The sequence below is a fragment of the Herpailurus yagouaroundi genome, unplaced genomic scaffold (genome assembly GCF_014898765.1).
Source record: "Herpailurus yagouaroundi ecotype Mexico unplaced genomic scaffold, PumYag 139, whole genome shotgun sequence".
Taxonomy (NCBI): domain Eukaryota; kingdom Metazoa; phylum Chordata; class Mammalia; order Carnivora; family Felidae; genus Herpailurus; species Herpailurus yagouaroundi.
The window spans coordinates 44341852-44363936 of NW_024412394.1; the positions used below are offsets into that span (position 1 = coordinate 44341852).

At 37.2% G+C, this 22085-nt stretch overlaps 1 protein-coding gene across 5 annotated transcripts in view; it reads right to left on the minus strand.

The window, feature by feature from the left end:
* Positions 1-22085, minus strand: part of CEP162 (centrosomal protein 162) — a 124704-nt gene that overhangs the window by 13137 nt on the left and 89482 nt on the right. For 3 of the 5 annotated variants that reach the window (XM_040474084.1, XM_040474082.1, XM_040474086.1), the window contains 4 exons: positions 20742-21394; positions 17340-17481; positions 14735-14833; positions 6183-6317 (listed from right to left, as the gene is read on the minus strand). In XM_040474084.1, the coding sequence (XP_040330018.1) occupies positions 6183-6317; positions 14735-14833; positions 17340-17481; positions 20742-21394 (1029 nt within the window). The remainder of the gene's footprint in view (positions 1-6182; positions 6318-14734; positions 14834-17339; positions 17482-20741; positions 21395-22085) is intronic. The other 2 variants (XM_040474085.1, XM_040474083.1) reach the window with 2 other exon arrangements.

The window sequence follows — 22085 nt, forward strand, 5'->3', positions numbered from 1 at the left end:
AAAAAAAATTGAAGAAAAATCTTTTTTTTTTTTTTAATTTTTTTTTTCAACGTTTATTTATTTTGGGGACAGAGAGAGACAGAGCATGAACGGGGGAGGGGCAGAGAGAGAGGGAGACACAGAATCAGAAACAGGCTCCAGGTTCGAGCCCGACGCGGGGCTCGAACTCACGGAGCGCGAGATCGTGACCCGGCTGAAGTCGGACGCTTAACTGACTGCGCCACCCAGGCGCCCCAAGAAAAATCTTTTTAAGAAAAGTGGAAAATAAAATTTTTTTTCTCATTCTTGAATACAAAAAAGAAAAGAAAAAGAAAAAAAATTGAATAGATGGACCAGTGAACAAAATGAAATAGGATTGAAATTACATCTGGTTTTCCCCAGAAGTCAAACTACGAAGCCCTTTATAGTCTATAAGCTGGCAGAGAGACTTGTGGTGTTCCTCAAGAGCATGGTTGGCCTGGCTGGGCAGGGCTTAATGTAACAGCTCCATTCTCCACTAGATGGCACTGCTTGGCTTACTGGGGTTGATTGTTGTGATGCATGTAGGTGTGTATGCCCTTGTGTGGGAGGGGTGAAAATGGCATCCCCCAGCTACCTACTCTCTAGTATCAGAACTCTGTGTTCTCCCCATGCAGCAATCAAGCACCCCTCCTTTGTCTCTGGCTTCTGTCCATTTCCCTCTTCTACACTGTCTTTGGCCAAGCCGTGAGGCTGCCAGGTAGCACCTCCCTCCTGAGTTTTATCTCAGATGTGGCTTTTTCCCAACCCCTCACTTCTGAGGGACTGTGGCTGGACCCATTCAGCCTCTCTGTGGGAGGGTCTCCCTGAGCAATGACTGGGTGCCGGTCTGCCCCTAGAAAACATTCATGAGATCGTGCTGCTGCCTAGAGACTGTGGCTGGGTGCCAGCCTACTGCCAAAAAAGTTTACACGATCATGTAGCAGCAGTGTTTCAGGGATTATGGAAAATCACAACACACATCTGGTACCAGGCTTCACCTTTAATGTCCTTGTTCCAACACCAGCAAATGTGGTTGTTTTCCAGGGTCCCCTGGGACCTTTGTCTGTGTGGAGGCTGCACAGTCTCTACCAAATATCCTCCCAGTAGGGAAACCGCCACTTCCTGTGTGGACCTTGAACCCCTTGGACCTTGCTCACTGTTCCTCAGGATTTGCTCTTCCCACCAGGGCACTGCGTGGTATCAAGCTGTGGAGTTTCAGACTCTCTTGTGCTCCCCCTGTTTATAGAGTCTTAATGGAATTTAAACTGTCTCCTTTCTCCTTTTTCCCTTTTTTGTTCAGTCCCTTGTGGCTGTTTCCGCTCTTCCACTTTCTCTCCAGCTGCTTTCAGCAGAGGGGAGGCAGGGGAGTGTGGGGTTGCTTTTCCCATTCCCCTTCGCCCCTTCCTCTCTCCACAAGCAAAAACAGCCCCCTGCCCTGCGCAGCTTCTCTCCCCCAGTTCACCTCTCCATGCCATGTACCTGCCAAGTTCTGTGGTTCAGGTTATGCAGATTGTTGTGTTAATCCTCAAATCAGTTTTCTAGGTGTACAAGATGGTTTAGTGTTGATCTGGCTCCATTTCAGGAACGAGGGACACACAAAAAAAGCTTCCATGCTGTTCCGCCATCTTGGCCCTTCCCCTCCACTGCCCATTTTTAAATTAGATTTTTTTTTTTTTTTTTTTTTGGTGTTGAGTTAGGAGTTCTTCATTTGTTGTGGATATTAACCCCTTACTGGATATATCATTTGCAAATACCTCCTAACAGTTTGACTTCTTCATACACCTCCTTCAGTATGTTTTCATTTTGTTGGTTTCCTTGCTGTGAAAAAGCTTTTAATTTTTTAAAAATTATTTTTAAATGTCTGTTTCTGACTAGTGGGGGAGGGGCAAAGAGAGAGGGAGACAGAGGATCCAAAGTGGGCTCTGTGCTGACAGCAGAGAGACTGATGCGGGGCTCGAACTCAGGAGCCATGAGATTGTGACCTGAATGGAAGTTGGATGCTTAGCCAACTGAGCCACTCAGGCACCCCATGCCTACTACAATTTGATGTAGTCCAATTGTTTATTTTTGCTTTTGTTCTCTAAGGAGGCCTATTCAAAAACAAAAAACAAACAAACAAAAAAAACAGAACATTGCCAAGACTAATGTCCAAGAGTTTACTGTTTTTTAAAGTAGATCTATGGTTTCAGTCTTACATTTAGGTCTTTAATCCATTTTGAGGTGTTGTTTGTTTCCTTTTGTTTTGTATATAGTGTAAGACAGTGGTCATCTTACTTTTTTTTGCATGCAGCTGTCCAGTTTTACCAGCACCATTATTATCATTATTAAAGAGATGATCTTATCTTCATTGTATATTCTTGCCTCCTTTGTCATAGATTAATTGACCATATAAGCATGGGTTTATTTCTGAGTTTTCTATTCCGTTCTATTGATCTGTGTGTCTGTTTTCATGTCAGGACTATACTGTTTTCATTACCATAGTTTTGTAATACATTTGAAAAACTGGGAGTGTGATACCTCCAGCTTTGTTCTTTCTCAAGACTGCTTTGCGTATTTGGGGTCTTTTGTGATTCCATATCAACTTTAGGAATATATGTTCTAGTTCCATGAAAAATACTACTACTGGTGTTTGATAAGGACTGCACCAAATCTGCAAATTGTTTTAGGTATTATGAACATTTCAATAATACGCCTCCAATCCATGTGTATCTTTCCATTTATTGTGTTTTCTTCAAGTTCTTTCATCTATGTATTACAGTTTTAAGAGTACAGGTCTTGCAACTCTTAGGTTAAATTCATTTTTATGTATTTTCTTCTTTTTGATGTAGTTATAAAGTGATGGTCTTCTTAATTTCTTCTTGCTAGTTGTTAATGTACAGACATCTGTTTCATTTCTGTACACTAATTTTGCATCCTGCAACTTTACTGAATTCATTTATTCTAATAGATTTTTGGTGGAATCTTTAGGGTTTTCTATATACATTATCAATGTTATCTGTAAATAGTGACAGTTGTACTTCATCCTTTTCAATTTGCATGCTTTTTATTTCTTATCTGGTTGTTGTGGCTATGACTTCTGGTACTAGCTTGGAGTATAACAAAGAGTGGACATCCTTGTTCCTGATGTTAGTGAAAAAGCTAACTTTTCAGTTTTTCACTGTGGAGTATCATGTCAGCTGTGGGTTTGTCATATATGGCCTTTCTGAGGTTTCATCTATACTCAGCATATTGAGAATTTTTTATCATGAATGTATGCTGAACTTCAGCAAATGCTTTTTTGCATCTATTTAAATCATATGATTTTTAACTTTCATTTTGCTAATATGGTATGTCATGTTGATTTGAAGAACTCAATTGTCCTTGTATCCTATAAATCCCACCATACTGTGGTGAATTATCCTTTTAATGTATTTTTGAATTTAGATTGCTAATACTTTGTTAAGGATTTTTTGCATCTATGTTCATCAGGGAATTTTCTTCTTTCTGTAATTTTCTTCTTTTTTTTGTAGTGTCTTTGCTGTTGGTAGGGTAATATTGGGCTTGTAGAATGAATTTGAAAACATTCCTTCCTCTTCATTTTTTTGGGGGGGGCAGGGATAGTTTGAGAAGGATTGGTATTAATTCTTCTTTACAGGTGAATTCTTCCAAACATTTAAAGCCATCTGGTCCCAGACTTTTCTTTGTTGGGAATTTTTGGATTATCAATTCAATTTTTTTTAATTTCATTTTTAGAGAGAACACAATTTGGGGAGAGAGAGAGACACAATCTTAAGCAGGCTCCATGCTCAGCAGGGAGCCCCCACATGGGGATTGCTCCCACGATCCTGGGATCATGACCTGAGCAGAAACCAAGAGTCAGACCTAAAACCAAATGAGCCATCCAGGTGTCCCACCAATTCAATTTTGTTACTAGTAATTAGTTTATTCAGATTTTCTATTTCTTCCTGATTCAGTCTTGGGAGATTTTATATTTATAAAAATCAATTTCTTCTAGGTTGTCCAATTTGTTGGCATATAACCTTTCATAGTAGTCTTTTACAATCCTTTGCATTTCTGTGGTGCTGATTTTAACTCTCCCTTTTTCATTTCTTTATTGTTATTTATTGAAGTCTTTTCATTTCCTTGAGGAGTCTGGCTAAAGGCTTATCAGTTTTATCTTTTAAAGAACCAGCTCTTAGTTCACTAATCTTCCTTATTTTTTTTGTCTCTATTTCATTTACTTTTGTCATGAACTTTATTATTTCCTTCTTTCCTTCTACCTTTGAGCTTTGTTATTTTTAGTTCCTTTATGTGTAATGTTAGATTATTTGAGATTTTTCTTGTTTCTTGAGGTAGGCCTGTGTAGCTATAAAAAAAAAAAAAATTCCCTCATAGAACTGGTTTTGCTATGTCCAAAAGATTTTGGAATATTGTTTCCATTTTCATTTGTCTCAAGGTATTTTTAAATTTCTGCTATGATTTCTTTATTGACCTATTGGTTATTTAGTAGCATCTTGATTAGCCTCCATGTATTTGTGTTCTGTTTCTTTTATTTTTGTAATTGATTTGTAGTTTCATACCATTGTGGTTGGAGAAGATGCTTGCTTGATTTCAATCTTCTTAATAGTCTAAAACTTATTCTTTGGTCTAATGTGATCTATCCTAAAGATCAGTCCATGCACACTTGAATGTATATGCTGCTGCTATTCACAGCCCATTACATCCAATATCTGTTAAGTATGTCTGGTCTAACGTGTTATTCAAAGCTACTGTTTTTTTTAATTGATTTTCTGTCCAGATGATCTATCCATTAATGTAAGTGGGGGTGTTAAGTCCCCTACTAATATGGTATTTCTATTTCCCCTTTTATGGATGTTAATATTTGATTTATACGTTTAGGTGCTGCTATGTTAGTTACATAAATATTTACAACTGTTATATCCTCTTGTTGGATTGATCCCTTAATCATTACATAATGTCCTTCTTTGTCTCACGACTGATATATGTTGCTACCTTTTCAAAAAATTTCCATTTGCATGGAATATCTTTTTCTATCTCTACATTCAATCTATAATGTATCTTTAGGTCTGAAGTGAGGCAGCATTCTTGTAGGCAGCATTCAGAGGTCTTTTTTTTTTTTTTTTAATCCATTCAGTCACCTTATGTAAAAATGAGAAATGAATTACACTAATCTTTTTGTCCTCTATTTTACATTTTGTAGTTCCTATAATGATGAAGACCTAAAACTTTGATATGATTAAATAGAGCTAGGGTTTCTCTGGAACTTAGGTCAACCATAAACCATTGCATATCTTTTTGTTTTTTTTTCAAAGAATATATATATTTATACTGTTTTAGACTGAATTTTTTCTGTGTCCCCCTACTCCCTTTTCATATGTTGAAGCCCTAACCCACAGTATGGCTATTTTTGGAGTAAGGAACTAATTAAGGTTAAATGAAATCATAAGGGTGGGGTCCTGTTCAGAGTAGATTAATGTCCTTATCAGAAAAGATACCAGATAGCTTTCTTTCTCTCTCTAGTCTCCTTCCCTCACCCCAAAGCACACACTGAGGAAAGGCCCTCTGCAAGCCAGGAAGAGCATATTCAACCAGAATGAATCAGCTGGAAATTTAATCTTAGACATCTGGCCTCCAGAACTGTGAGAAAATTAATTTGTTTTTTAAGTAACCCAGTTTATGGTATTTTGTTGTAACAGCTCAAGCCGACCAATAGACTCTTCAAGCAAAGGTAAATACTAGCAGAAAGGCTAATGCCTAAAAACATCATGCCCTTACTTCTGCCATTTTTAATTTCTATTTATCTGTCATTAAGTGTACTAATTGTGATATCACTAGTGCTAGACATATAATATTTTAAACAATTACATTTTAATATAGCTATTTCTTACAAACATTTCTTACAAACATGAAATGGCTGGAATATGGGATATGGCTTCCAAAGACCAATTCCCAGGGTAAAATGCCTAACATTTTAAGAACATGATATAAGTTGGCAAACCAATCTTCAGGTATTTGAAATTTAAAGTCTTATGTGCTCTTAAACACTGTATTTATTCTTAATAAGATCAATGTACAATGAAACACTTCAGGAAGTGCTGCTAGGGATGGCAAAACTATAGCTAACTGGAGGTACTTAAAAATGAAGAGCTATACAAATATGTAAATATGATTTACTACTTTACCTGTTGAAGTTCCTGCTCTCTTTGCTCATGTCTCATTTCCATCTGCTTAATTTTCTTTTCTAAGCCCATGAAATGTTTCATTTCTGGTGTATGGTTTTCTCTGGCTTCTCTTAATTCTTCTAGGAGTTTTGTAATCTAAAATTGAGGTATGAAGTAAATGAAAAACTGGTAACAAGAAAAATCATTTATTTTTACCAGGTAGTCTTAAGAATGTTCACCATATTTTCTTTGTATAAAATTTCTCTAGGGAAGAGGCTTCTTGCTAATAAGAAAGATATCTTGAGTTGTTAGGGAATGCAAGCTATTAATTATTCTATCTACAGGAAGAAAAGGCTCCTCTTAGCTCTGAAGTGACCTCACAATCCAGATGATTCCAGATGACTGGATCACTTCCCCCCATGTATGCCAGGCTGATTATAGCATTAAAAATGAAGGTGGGTACTGTCTGTGGTATATTCAGCTTTGCCACAAAGTATTTAACAAGGCTGATTACTTCTAGGATTAATCAAACATTTAAAGCACCCTACCCAGTATAGCTTCCAACACACACAGAGTTCAGTAAATATGAATCCTCCTTTTGTCAACTTTCTATAATTCTATCTGTAATCCTCTTCTGGCTCTTATCACTTTATAATAATTCATTCCACAAATACATTTATGTTTATAAAAGAGAGAATATACTGAACTCTTTCTGTTCTAGCTGTTGTCTTAGGTCTTGAGGATATAGAGATGACCTAGTCATGGAGGTTACAGTCTTGTGTGGTACCTCCTTTTTCATACCATGGTCTGCAGAGAAAATGGTGATATTTTCATGGTGCCAGTCAGTAAAATAGAGGGGATCTGAGATATCTTTACATTGGGCTTGGTGAAACAACTGCATTTTCTTTATACCATATATTCATAATTATTTCCTGCTAGTATCAAAAGGCAAAACAATTAACAAGTAAAAATGGCTAAAATTAACAAATTCAACCAAATTTTCCATGGAAACACCCAGTACCTAATAACACTACAAAAAAACCCAACCCCTCCCCAAACTGCCACTCTTTCTAGTTTCAAATGTGAAACTATAAGCCTACATAAGTCTAAATATTTATATGTGGGATATCCATGGGATATCATCAGTGACCACAGAAATTTGCAGACTTTAATTGGGATGATTTGCAGAAAGGTTAGGGAGAGAGACCCTAGAGAACATGCTGCAGTGATGAGTGCTGGGCATAAAATCTTCTGTCAAAACAATGATTACTAAAAATTATAACACAAAAACAGTGATTGCTGAACTAAGAAATTTGTAAGAGGCATTGTCATACACGTAATGGTCAAATATCACTTCAGCTTCTGTAAACTTAATGACTGAAAAGTGACTTTGGGTTTATAATGAGACAACATTTCCAGTAATTGGTATCTTATGATCCATAGGGAATCCATTCCTGGTACACCAGCTGGGATGTTCTGCTCTAGTGAAAGCAGCAGTCAAGTGAATGAGAATTCTAATATAGTATGTTGTTATGGAGAGATGACCAAGTAGCAATGAGGTGATGAGTGGGGAATACCTAACTGGAAGCAGAGCTAGGTTGCAGGACTCTTAACCTGAGGCAGCTGTCTTTGAATAAAGTCTTAAAGGGTAAGTAGTAGAGTCATGACATTATCATGTGCGAGGTGCTATGCTAAGTACTTTACAGATATTGTCTCAGTTAATTTTATCAAGTTTTACATTTATTTTCTGATTCCCCAAATAAAATATAAGCTCTGTAAGACCAAAGATTTGTCTATCTTGTTCTCAGTATTCCTAGCACATAAAGCATGCCAGAGCACAGGTGTTTAATAATTATTCATGAATTAATGAATTCACCAATGATTAAACATTAGTCTATAAATTACATAAATTTAGAAATTTATATTTAGACAAAAAGTAGGAAAAATTTCCCTTCATCAGTGCCTACTTAAAAGCATCTTTAAAAGTATAATTAAAGTGAATGTATGTATTTTAAAATCCTTGTATTTTAGTGAATTTACCCTATGGGAGTAACTGGATACATGAGATGAATGATCAAAAATTATTCCTGCTTCTTGAATACTATGGAAAAAAAATTGGCAAATACCTGATGTCCAGAAATACAGCATTAGTAAAATACTAATTAAGAGCCTGGGACCTGGAGTAAGAGGGTCTTGGGTTCTGATGCTGATACTTTTTACACATTGCTTGGTAACCTGAAGCAAATTATTTCATTTTTCTTAGCATCAATATTCATCTATAAAATGGGAATAATAGTACCTACCCTTTTGGGTTATGGTGAAAACTACACAGAGCACTTACCACAGTGCTTAGTACATACTAAATAATAAATTATAACTATCATTATGATTTTGACTATTATAAAGTAATATAAAAAAGTGTTAATAAAGGAAGAGTGACGTCATCAAGGTGTGACATAGGTAGTTCCTGATGCTGTTCCCCCTCATAAGAACTAACAATTATTCATGGACTAGATGCAACTGAGAGAATGATATAATATGAGGGTGAGGCTGAAGCATCCCCCTGCATCACAGAGACCAAGACAGACTACATCATAAGGGTAAGCAGAGTGGCTACATGCTGGCTGCACTGCCCCTCCCTCAGGCCCAGGCAGCACAATATGGAGAGGTCTCCCCGGGACTACCATTTCTCCATGGGAAAAGACAGCATGGGTTGGACATCCAACTCCCCCAGTGCTGTGGGTCACTTCTTGAGAGCCCCCGCATGTCTTTATCCCATGGGGACTAATCACTAGGAATCTGATTGTGATGGAGATGTGGGGAAGGGCTTGTAACAACTGGCAGCTAGATCTTGGCAGACTGAATTCATACTTGCAGTGCCCAAGTAGTAATCCCAACCAGCAGCTTTGCTCACCTATAGATCCAAGTCGGTGGTATAGTCTGACTGTGGAATTTGGTGGGGTGCAGGTCTGCCTGACTCAGGTCCTCAAACAGAAAGATTTGCCAGCCCTCAAGCTGGGACTGCATCCACTCAGGCAGGGAAGCTAAGCCACACTTTGGCACACTGCTGAGTGAAGATCACAGTGCTGCTTGACCAGAAAGCCTGAGTAGAACACCTGAAAAGCTGGGTAGCCCAGCAATACTAGAATAGAGTCCAGCAGTCAGAATTGATAGTCTGCAAAGCCAATGGCCTATCTGGCCAGGGAACCTGGGGCGCTGGTTGGCTTGAGTCAAGACTACAGTCAAAAAGCTTTACTGGCATTAGAGCAGTTTCTTACATTGCTCCTGGGCCAGGAAACTCATTTGAAGCTTTGCCCATTGCTGAATACAGCTTTCTGGCTGCTCAACCAAAGAACTTAACCAGAGCATATGGGAAGCTGCAGAGCATCCCATGAGAGTCCTGCATACAGTGGCACTTGGGGAGAGCCACAGGCTATGCTTTCTGTCCATCAACAGAGCATGTGGCCCTGTCAGCCAGAGAATTCAGTACACAATCTTGCCTGATTTGTGTGCCCAGACAATGAACTACACAGGCACTGGGGCCTATCCTGTCACTCCACCAGGACAGAGAAGCTAATTCATAGCCCCATCTATTGCTGAGTATATATCCAGTTCCCAAGAGTCTAATAAAAACCTTACGAGAGAAGCTGGGCAACCATGAAGTCCTTCCTAAAGACTTATTAGGCAGGGAACCAAGCCAAAATTTCTATCCAACTATATTCAACTAGTGACACCTCCCCACTCTTGACCTCAGAGAGTGAGGTCTTGGGCAGTAGCTACCTGGGCAGTAGCCTTGGCTGAAAAACAAACCCTGACAGCAAGCCACCCCTGCCCAAGGACATCACCACCAGACACATCCAGAAACCCAAAGTGCACTGACTGTTGAACACTGTTTATGCCAAAGTGAATCTGTAAAGTCTGGAAGAGGAGACTACTTACTCAAATACAGACACCAACCAAAGGAACCAAGGATCTGAAAATCTGACACCACCAAAGAAAAGAAAGCTCCAATAAACTAACCCTAAAGAAATAGAGATCTGTGAACTCTATGATCAAAGAATTCAGAATAATCCTCCTTAAAAAGTTTACACAACTATAAGAACATACAGACAACTAAACAAAATTAGGAAAACAATGCATGAACAAAACAAGAAGTTCAACAAAGAAATAAAAACCATGAAAAAAATACCCCAAAACAGAAATACCAGAGCTGAAGAATACAATGACTGTATAGAAGAATTCAATAGGGACTTGACCATACAGAAGAAAGCCAGTGATCTAAAAGACAAGTCATTTAAAATTATACAGTCAAAAGAGCAAAAAGAATGAAAAAGCCTATGAGACGTATGGGACACAATCAAAACAAGTAGTATCTGCATTATGGTAATTCCACAACAAGAGAAAGAGAAAAAGACAGAGTATATTTAAAGCAACAATGGCTAAAACTGACTTTTTTGAACAAATAAAAGCTGAGCGAGTTCTTCACCACTAGACCTGCCTTACAAAAGTGCTAACAGGAGCTCTTTAAGTATAAATAAAAGAAAATTAACATTGTAAAAACATAAGAAGTTAGTGTAAAACTCACTGGTAATGGTAAATATATAATCAAAGTTAGATTGTATAACATGATAACAGTGGTGTGTAATCCACATACAACTGTAGTTTAAAAATTAAAAGACAAAAGGGATAAAAACCATAACTATAATAATCTGCTATAAATTACAGGATATAAAATACAGGTAAACTGTAACATAAATAACCTAAAATGTGAGGGAAAGGAGAAAAGTGTAAAGTTTAGGAATTTTATTGAAGTTATCAATTTAAAATAAGGTATTATAATTTGAAGATATTTTATATAAGCCTCATGGTAACCATCAGGGAAAAACCTATAGTATTTACACAAAATAAGAGAAGTTAAAGCATACTGATACCAAAAGACATCAAAACACAAAAAAGATACCAGGATATGAAACAATGAAAAATGGACCTACAAAACAGCCAGAAAATAATCAACAAAATGGTGATAAGTCATTACCTATCAATAACTGCTTTAAATGTAAATGGATTAAATTATCCAATCAACAGAATGGTTCAATGGATGAGTAAGATCTAATGATATATTACCTGAAAGAGACTCACCTTAGTCTTAAAGGCACACATAGACTGACAGTAAAAAGAGACAAAAAAAGGTCATTACATAATGATGAAGAGGTCAATATCAATCCAAGAAGATGACATAGTAATTGCGTTTGCACTCAACTTCAGAGAGCCATGTAACAGAGCCAGAAGAAGAAATAAACAGCAATACAATAAAGTTGGGGACTTCATACCCAACTCTCAACAACACATTAATCATCCAGGCAGTGAATAATAGCAAATTTGAACAACACTATAGACCAAATGGATATAATAGACACATACACAACACTGAATCTGGCAACAGCAGAATAAACATTCTTCTCAAGTGCACATGGAATATTTTCAAGGATAGACTGTATGATAGGCCACAAAATAAAACTTAGACATGCAAGAAGACTGAAATCATACCAACTATATTCTCTGACCACAATGGTGTGAAAATCAGTAGTGATAAGGAAAACTGGAAAACTCATGAATACATGGAAATTAAACATGATTCTCCTTAACAACCAATGGGTCAAAGAAGAAATTAAAGGGGAAATAATGTGTCTTGAGACAAGCAAAAATGGAAACACACAAGAAACCAAAATTAATGGGATGTAGCAAAAGCAACTCAAAGATGGAAATTCACAGCAATTCACACATTAAAAATTAAGAAGGCCTCAAATAAACAATTTAAGTTTACACTTAAGGAACCAGAAAAAGAATGATAAGCTGAGCCCACAGGTAGAAGAAAGAAGGATCAGAGCAGAAATGAACAAAACCAAGAACAGGAAAATAATAGAAAAGATGAACAAAACTAAGAATTCGTTCTTTGAAAGGACATTGACATTGACATTTGTCCATTGACAAATCTTTGGCTAGATTAACCAAGGAAAAATGAGGACTCAAATCAATGAAATTATAAATGATAAAGGAGACATTACAACAGATACCATGGAAATACAAAAGATCACAAAAGGCTACTATGAACTATATGCCAACAAACTGCACAACCTAGAAGAAATGGAAAAATTCTTAGACACATACAACATAACAAGACTGAATCAGGAAAAAAAAAAAAAACCCAAATCTGAACAGTCAATTACTACTAAGGGGACTGAATCCATAAAAAAAATCTCCCAAAAAAGAACAGTCCAGGACCAGATGGCTTCATAAGTGAATTTTACCAAACATTTAAAGAATTAATGCTAATCCTCTTCAAACTTTTCCAAAACACAGAAGAGAGGGAACACTTCCAAATTCATTTTACAAACCAGCCAAAAACACTGTCAGACAACTACAGACCACTATTTCTGATGAACATAAAACTTCTAAATAAAATACTAGCAATTTGAATTCAACAGTGCATTAAAAATATTCACCATGATCAAGTGAAATTTATCTCTGGGATGCAAGATGGTTCAACATACAAAAATCAAGGTAATACATTACAAGGTAATAATAGAATGAAGAAACAAATATTACCATCTCAATAGATGCAGAAAAAAAATTTGATAAAATTTAACATCTGTTCATGATAAAAGCTATTAAATTAGGTATAGAAGGAATGTACCTCAATACAATAATACAGTATATGATAAATCCACAGCTAATATCATATTCAATGGCTAAAGCTTGAAAGCTTTTTTCTAAGTTCACAAACAATACAAGGGTGCTCACTCTCACTACTCCGATTCATTACAGTACAAAAGGCCCTAGCCAGAGCAATCAGGCAAGAAAAATAAAGGGCATCAGGATAGGAAAGAATTAAAATAGTCTCTATTTGCAGGTGACATGATTTTATATATAGAAAATTCTAAAGACTCCACCAAAAAACTGTTAGATCTAATCAGTGAATTCAGTAAAGTTGCATGATACAAAATTAACAAAGATCAGTACTGTTTCTGTACATCAATAATGAATTACCTAAAAAAGAAAATGCTACCATTCAAAAAGCATCAAAAAACAGGATAATACTTAAAAGTGAATTTAAACAAGAAGGTGAAAGATTTCTACACTTAAATCTACAAGACATTGATAATGGAAGTAGATACAAATAAATGGAAAGGTAGATAGAGTAGAGGTAGAAAGGCAGAGATGCATTAAAAACAAGCAGTAACCAAATAAAACAATTTGCTAGTGTTAAAAGATGTATATTGTAGTTTCTCTGTGGTTAAAAAGAGACAGGGGTTTACCCTCCTTTCTTAAACAACCAGAACAACCGAGGACATATGAAACTGTTTTCAAACATCAACTTAACAGCACTGCACGATGGTGATTCATGAGAGAAGGGAAACACAATAGATGAACTCAATGACTGCCTACTTTGCTGCCCAGAGGGTTTCGAAGCCAGTGGAAATGGCAGCCTGAACAATCTGGGAGCTAATGTAGGGCTGGGAAAATGAGCTGTTCCCATCAGCCTAAGAGAAAATCCCTTTGAGGACCCTCAGGAGGTTATCAGTAGTGGGAATAAATAAGCCCTGTTAACATAACTATTACAGATATACTGCTTATTGAAAGGCAGATTGTCATTTCATTCAAAAGATGGAGTGTTTTAGTTTTCTAGTAAATAGGCTTGAAAATCATGTATTGCAGCTTTTTTATTTCCAAACTATTTTAGCTATTCTTAAACTAAGAACACACTGTAACTTAACTAAAAGTGACCTTAATCTTTATCTTGCAAACATTAGAACATACTTCCTTTTATTGCTTTTCCCCAAAATTTTACCTTAGGTCTGTGAAGTTCTGTTAACTTATTGCTTATACAACAAAGTTTATGTACATCTTAAACACTGAAAAGAATGCACATGTTGAACCACAGCCTTTCAATTACTGAAACACGATTTTTTAAATTGACAGTTACGTAACTGTGGAGTATTTTTATATTAATCTTTTCATAATGCAATTATGTTTTTCCTGTATGGTTTAATAAATTCTTGAATAATAAAATGTGGTGGATACACTTCAAAGAATGGAATGCACAGTTGTCTGGTGTTTTACACTTTCTAGAATCAAAGCGATCTTAGAGTAATAAAAATGGTGAGTTTCCAGAAAGATCTATCTCCTATAATGTTACTGGGGATCCAGCATCACTGTAATGACTACTTTCGTTATTTCTTAACAGTATCAAGTACTTAATACAAAAATGACCTTAACCATCCAATTTTTCCTCCTAAAACAATCAAAAGAACCAAATGCCCCTCTCCCTATTTCCCCACTGCCGAGAAAAATCTCAAAATCAAATACAAATATATAAGAAACTTATTTACCCCTTGAAGAGTTTCATCTGGGCAAAGCAGACTTACCATAAACAAGTTATTATTTTTTGATGTGATACTTTCAGGTTATTTCCATTTATACATTTAAGTTAACAAAAATTAATACAAAAATAAGAATATGATTGAAATGGCTAAGAAACAGCTTTTTAGTACAATATTTTTGTTACTTCTTACCTCTTTCTGTAAGATTTCTTCTCGAACTTGAGAAACTACCAGAGACTCCTGTTTACCCTGCAGTTCGTTAACTTGATTTTGGAAATGTTTTAGAAGTACCTATGAAATTATGTTAGAAGTACTGAGTTAATAGAAGTCTTCTCAAACATTATTTGAAAAATATCAGAAAACCAACTAATGACGTGTTTTTGTAGCAAAAAAAATCCTAATATTTTTAAATTACCAAATTCTAACAAAAATAAAATGTCACAGGAATCAAGTTCATTGAATAAATTAAGCTGATTGAATACAGTCATTATTTTCTTTCAATATTTAATGGAAAGTATAACATGTATGACAAATAATGGCTGTGTAACTACTTGGCTTCTTTATCTCTAATACTTTTCTTCTGAAGGCCTGAAAAATACCTTTTAAAATAAACCTCTGTAAAGTCTAAGCATTTTGAAGATAGCCAATACTGTCTTTATTACTTTGTGATTAAGTAGAATAATAGCACAAGCCTATTAATAAGCATGAAATAAACGTCATGCTTATATTTTTTTGGCAACCTGAAATAGATACTTTCATCAAGGATCTTAAAACTTAGGAAAACATGCATCTATTACCTCTAATACTTTTACTGTTTTTACCATCAGACTATGCTGACTTCCATTTAACTTCTAATTTACAATATTACATTTAGAACTCTGGGAAAGTAACACTTAGGGTAGGCACTATGGCATAATGACACTACTTTTCCCACCTCTCGCAACTACATAATATATAATAACTTGATACAATGTTTATACTGCCCACTGACACCCTACTCCTATGGGGAAAAAAGCCAGAGAAGTTATCTGCAACTGCTGTACAAAGATTGGGTGGCTCAGTCGGTTAAGCGTCCGACTTGGGCTCAGGTCATGATGTCGCTGTTCATGGGTTCTGGGCTGACAGCTCAGAGCCTGGAGCCTGCTTCGGATTCTGTGTCTCTCCCTCTTTCTGCCCCTCCCCCACTCATGCTCTCGCGCTCTCTCTCTCTCTCAAAAATAAATAAATGTTAAAAAAAAAAAAGCACTTTCTCATTGAAATATTAAAATAGTCAAAGTTCTTTGTTTGAATTTAAATTACAGACCTCATTTCACACTAAAATACCCCAAATGCTTCAACATGCATCTTCTTACAAGGACATCTCACAAAACCACAACAGCATTTTCTTTAATGTTTATTTATTTTGAAAGAGAAAGTGTGTGTGTGTGTGTGTGTGTGTGTGTGTGTGTGTGTGTGTGCACGCACATCCATGAGTAGGAGAGGCAGAGAGAAAGGGAGAGAATGAATCCCACACTCAGTGCAGAACTATAATTTGGGGCTCGACCCCATGAGATCATGACCTGAGCCCAAATCAAGAGTTGGGGGGCGCCTGGGTGGCGCAGTCGGTTAAGCGTCCGACTTCAGCCAGGTCACGATCTCGCGGTCCGTGAGTTCGAGCCCCGCGTCAGGCTCTGGGCTGATGGCTCAGAGCCTGGAGCCTGTTTCCGATTCTGTGTCTCCCTCTCTCTCTGCCCCTCCCCCGTTCATGCTCTGTCTCTCTCTGTCCCAAAAATAAATAAATGTTGAAAAAAAAAAAAAAATTAAAAAAAAAAGAGTTGGATGCTTAACTGGCTAAGCCACCCAACAACATTTTTATGCCTAAAAAATTTACAATAATCTCATAATATCTAATACCCAGTCCATACTTAAACTTCTTAGTTGAGCAATTTGTTTTTAATCAAGATACTATTAAATGACTATTAAAGGGAGATATAATGGTAAGATAATTGTTTCTTGAAGTCTTTCTCCCTCAGCTTGTTTTTAAAAATTAAAACCTAGAGAAAAGAACACAGTGGACCTATATTCTTTAATTTGATTTACCAACTGCTAACATTTTTGCCATATTTGCCTTATTTTTCTTTCTTTTCCTGGGATACACCATTTGAAAGTAAGTTGCAGATACAAATTCTATTTTAATGTTGTTTTTTTCAACTTGCTACCATCACAGTACATAATCATAGATATTCCTTGAAGATATACACACTAACCAAAAAGGAAGATACACTTTTTTAAAGAAATGTGGATAAGCTTTCAGCATATTCTGTCATAATTCTAAGAAGACTGTTTCATAATGGCTACAAGCTGTGTGCATATCTCTGTTCATTATTTTATCCCTAGTGCTTCATTGTCTATAGACCCCGAATCATTATTTGTTTAATGAATGAAAGATAAATGGGCAAGAGAATGACTAGGATAATTACTTGTCACCTGGGACTTGGGTAGAGGGAAATGATTCAACATTCAAGTTCAAGTACTCAGTTCTCAACCACAAAATGTGATTGACCATACTTCTACCATTTGTTACAAATGACTTAGGAGAAGAACTATTTGAGAAATACAGGGACAAAACTGTGAAACCATTTATTTAGAGAGAATAGTTTTAAAGTAGAATAGTTAAATGGTAACGGCATCCTCTCCTACTAAAAAAAAATCAAGTCAATATTTTCTCATTTCTACTAAAAAGTGAAGTTAAATGTTCTGTTAACAGTCCTGAAAAAAATAATTTTAAAGCCAAGGAAAGTTTGTTAAAGTTGTCTACCTCTTGAGTTGCTATTTTACGATTTAGTTCAGCTACTTTGGAAGAAGAATTTTCTACTGCATTTTGGCAGAGGAGTTTCTCTACTTCCCTCTGATGAGATGCTTTGAGAGATGCAATGTGTGCTGCAGTATCTTCCTTGACCCTGTAGAGCAAATCAAACAAAATCACACATAAAAACAGCTCTTCAATTCAGAGTTAGCATAAAAATAGTGTAGGAAGCTTGGAAATTAAAGAGGCATAGGGAAAGAACACCATTACTTACTGCACTTTGTCAGGTGCTTTATACATTATTGCTTGTGAGTTCTTACAACCACACCATGAGCTCACTATTATTTACTGAATTTTATAAGGGCAGAGTTGAGTTTTGGAAAGAGTGATGTCTCTGGAGTTCAGATTAGGAAGTTGCAGAGCTGGGGTTCAAGCCCAGCACAGTGTTAGACCTCAAAATCTGGGCCTTCCACTGGCTCCCTAGCCTGGGGCTGTACTTTCTGAGAGAATGGAAGGTTCTGAATGTTCTGCTGGATTTAAAGCAAGGGCCTAATATTTTATCTTCTTTTGTTTATTTACTTTTTTATTTAAAAAAATTTTTTTTTACATTTATTTATTTTTGAGAGACAGAGAGAGAGAGCACAAGTGGGGGAGGGGCAGAGAGAGAAGGAGACAGAATCTGAAGCAGGCTCCAGGCTCTGAGCTGTCAGCATAGAGCCTGATGCGGGACTTGAATTCACTGACTGCGAGATCATGACCTGAGCCAAAGTCAGAAGCTCAACCGACTGAGCCACCCAGGCGCCCCTATTATTATTTTTAAATGTTTGTTTAGTTATTTATTTTTAATGTTTATTTATTTTTGAGACAATGTGAGAGACAGAGTGCAAGCAGCAGAGGGGCAGACAGAGGGAGGCACAGAATCTGAAACAGGCTCCAGGCTCTGAGCTGTCAGCCCAGAGCCGGACGCGGGGCTCGAACTCACGAACCGTGAGATCACGACCTGAGCTGAAACTGGACACTTAACTGACTGAGCTACCCAGGCGCCCCAATGTTTATTTATTTTTGAGAGAGAGAGAGATTGAGAGAGGGGGAGAGAGAGAGAGAGAGAGAGAGAGAGAGAGAGAATGAATCTGAAGCAGGCTCCAGGCTCTGAGCAAGTGTTCAGCACAGAGCCCAATGTGGGGCTCGAACCCACAAACTGTGAGATCATGACCTGAGCTGAAGTCAAATGCTCAACTGACTGAGCTACCCACACACCCCAAAAAATGATAGGATTTTATTCAAAGCAGATATTTAGTGACTCACTGTTGCTATAAACAAATTTATCAGTTGCTTATTTGACTATATGAACATTTATTCATGGAGACAGTATGGAAAAGCATAAAAATCTAAAGCACTTATGACACAACTGAACTAAAGTAAAAAACAAAAAACCAAATAAACAAAATACCCCACTGGCCTAAATCTGGGATTAGGAAAGGTTATTCTTTACTTATCAGGCCCAGAGCTGCCTGAAAAACAGATTAAGCAATACTAAAAAATTATAAATTATATATAGGAAAATTTATAGGATAAATTTCAATTTTTTCTAGGAAAGAATGCAATTCTTTCCAAATAGCTTTATTTTTATTATCACATTGAGAACTAAAAACACAAGGTTTCAATCTGGAAGCATTCAGACACAGCTGCCCATCATTCAATAAGCATTTGTCCGGTGCTTGCTATGCTCACTCTGCTCCTTTACCACGTTGCAAAGAAGTATAATCTTATATCAGTTCTCAAGGAGTTACCAGGCACTGTCTGATTAGTGCTTTCTTGATATTCAATACTGGCACATGGTATATAAGTTATGGAGGAGTTGGAAGTGAGAGCAGGAAATTTCCTGAGAGGCTCTAGGAGATATTTTGTGGAAGAGGTAGCACTTGAAACATGAACGAGCAAAATGTAGTAAAGACCTTCAGCAACTAAGGCCCACACAGAAGTCTTGTAATGGTGATGGCACTTGAGAAGCCACATGGAGTAAGTTAGTCGTGATACTTCAGGAAGCTGGGATTCAGTGGAGGGCAGAGTAACTCAAATACAGGGATATTTAAGAATATTAATGGTTTTTAAGCAAAATGATTAGGGGAGACAGAAACTAAAATCAGGGAGATTAGGGTGGGATGCTGTAGTAAAGCAAGTAAGGCTGCACTACAGTAAGGTAGAAAGTGAAAGGAGACCTATTTATAAGGAAGCACCCCCATAAACTGTGAGCCCAAGAAATAAAGGAAGTAAAAGCTGGACTTGACAACTGAAAAAATATGGTGCTAGATGGAGATGGGGAAGCTGTGAGGGGAGCTAGTTCATAGGTAAAAAAAGGAATAAAATTTGAGATACTACTGAGTCCAAGAGGAATAATCCAAAAATCCCCAGTAGATTTAACATCTGAGCTCAGGGAAGAAAACAGCCTTGAAAAGTAAATCGGGTTTGTGGTTCATAGAAGCCATAAGAATACATGAATTTAGCAATGGATAAAGAACAGAGAATAAACAGAAAGTTGAAAATAAACCCTGGTAGAAGTCTGGTTTTTGTGGAAGGAGAATGAAGAGTCAGGAGTCGGTTAAAGGTACAGGAGAGGCGTACTAGTCACACTCCCTAGTGTGAGTCATGGAGGTTATGGGAGGAAACCATTTCAAGAAAGAACAATGTCAAGGAGAATGAAAATGGAGAAAACACCACTGGACCAGGAAAGAGCACTACTGAGAGATCACATTTAAAAGAGTGCTGAGGATAAGAGTCCCAGTTAAGAGGAAGTGAGTTGCAAATAAGACGCTACTTGTGGAAAAGTGTTCCTGACAGAAAGATGAGTAGAGACTTGCTTGGTTTGATGATGGACAAAAAGATCTGAGCATGTTAGAAGGCTCAGAGGAAAGACAGTAGACAGTACCTGGTGATTCTGAGAAGGAATGAGCACAAAAGTTCTTTAAGGCATGAATGGATGTGATCACTAGATTAACTTTAAGAGTTATTTTGGAAAAGAGGACCTTTCCTCTTAGAATGTCAGCTAGTTTTAATAATAGCAGTTTTCTGCAGTCTGCCCATGGCAGTCATAAATGATGACATTCGTTTATAAGAAGGCCCAGCGGGTCAGCTTATTAACACCATCTGGAAAACTGCAGAAAGACAAGATCAGTCAGCCCAAGCACATGGTCTGGGCTGACACAGAGATTCAGGCTTATCAGGATCTGCCCTTCAACAGGTAGAGGATCCTACTCTGAAAGAGATCTATGCTTAGCAATGCAATACAACTTCATAAAATTTGGTGATGAATTCAGTTGAGGGTAAAAGTGATAATCTAGAGGAAATCTATCTCATAATTTTGGCATTTTTATCTTTTTATATTCCCATATATTTATTTACAAATTCACATTTTACCTTTTCATGGAATTTTCAAATTGGGTCACTGCTGCTTCAGATTTCATCTTCAGCTCATTCCTCTCCACAATTAATCTCTCCAGTTCATTTTTCAATCTGCAGTTTTCTTGTAAAACCTCTGAAACATGGGAATCAGTAAAAGTGTGTGGTTGGTAACGCTTGCCATCCAGGGTTCCAGGGAATGCGTTAGCACTTCCTTTACCTGAATGCAAACCATCTTTCTTCCCCCTTTTTGCAGTCACTTCCTCTCTACCCTTAGAGTTCTGATTAGACAGCATCATCCTTCTCTCCTTCTGGAGCCTCTCCACAGTTTTTGAAAGGTCTTGTATTTCTCTCCCCTTCGCAGCCAGCTCCTCGTTGAGTCGCACCAGTTTAGCTTTAGCATGAGCCTGTTCTACCTGGAGTTCTATAGACTGGAAATCGTTACCATCTTTATCGCTTTTCTTGAGTTCCAATTCAGCATTCTGATGTTTAAGAATGTCTATTTCAGCTTCAAGGTTTCTTACAGTGATTTGATGGGCTTCCTTGATGTCGCCGAGCTCCTTCTCTAGTGCTTCAACCCTGGAGGAGCTGTCTGGCTGGTTCTGGGGTGCTTCCTTCAATTTGCAGGCAAGTAGCTGCTCCTGCTCCTCTAGTCTCTGTTCATACTGGATCTGCAGAAAGGAATCCATGTAACATCAAACCACTGCTAAGCATGTCACTTGTTCCCAAAGCCCAGCATTCTACTAGGTCCTACCTATTCCTTCATTCAGGCATTCATTACATGTTCTGATGCTTCTAGCTCTGTTCCCTGAGTCAGTCCAATGGGCTGAAGTCCTAATCTTTAAAGAGCATAACGTTATATGTTCTCAATATGTTGTATAATTTCATAATTAACGTGTTGCTTTATAAACATTATATAACATGTTTCTGTACACCCCAAAACTTATTTTAAGTATCACAATCAAACCTATTATTGTGTACCTTTCTCTATGCAAACTGACAAACTATACTCTGAGGATAAACAGGGAAAGATATCGGGGGCGCTGAAATCTTTAAGAGATAGCCCGTTTTCAACTTGCTAGTATCAATTTAGGAATCTCATAGGGAGTAAGTCAGCTTGGATTTGTCACACTGCAGCTTTATTATTATAAACAAAATAACCTAAGCAGGTTACTCTGCAAAGGGGGCACAACAGTGTTCATTCATTCAATGAATATTTATTGAGCTACCACTGTGTGACAGGCACTGTACCAGATTCTAGAGATAAAGAAGTCCAGCTCATGCCTTCAAACAGTTTATAGCCTGGTCAGGAGAGTGATGGAAAATTTCAGTGTCCTATGATAACTGTGATAATGGGCCTAT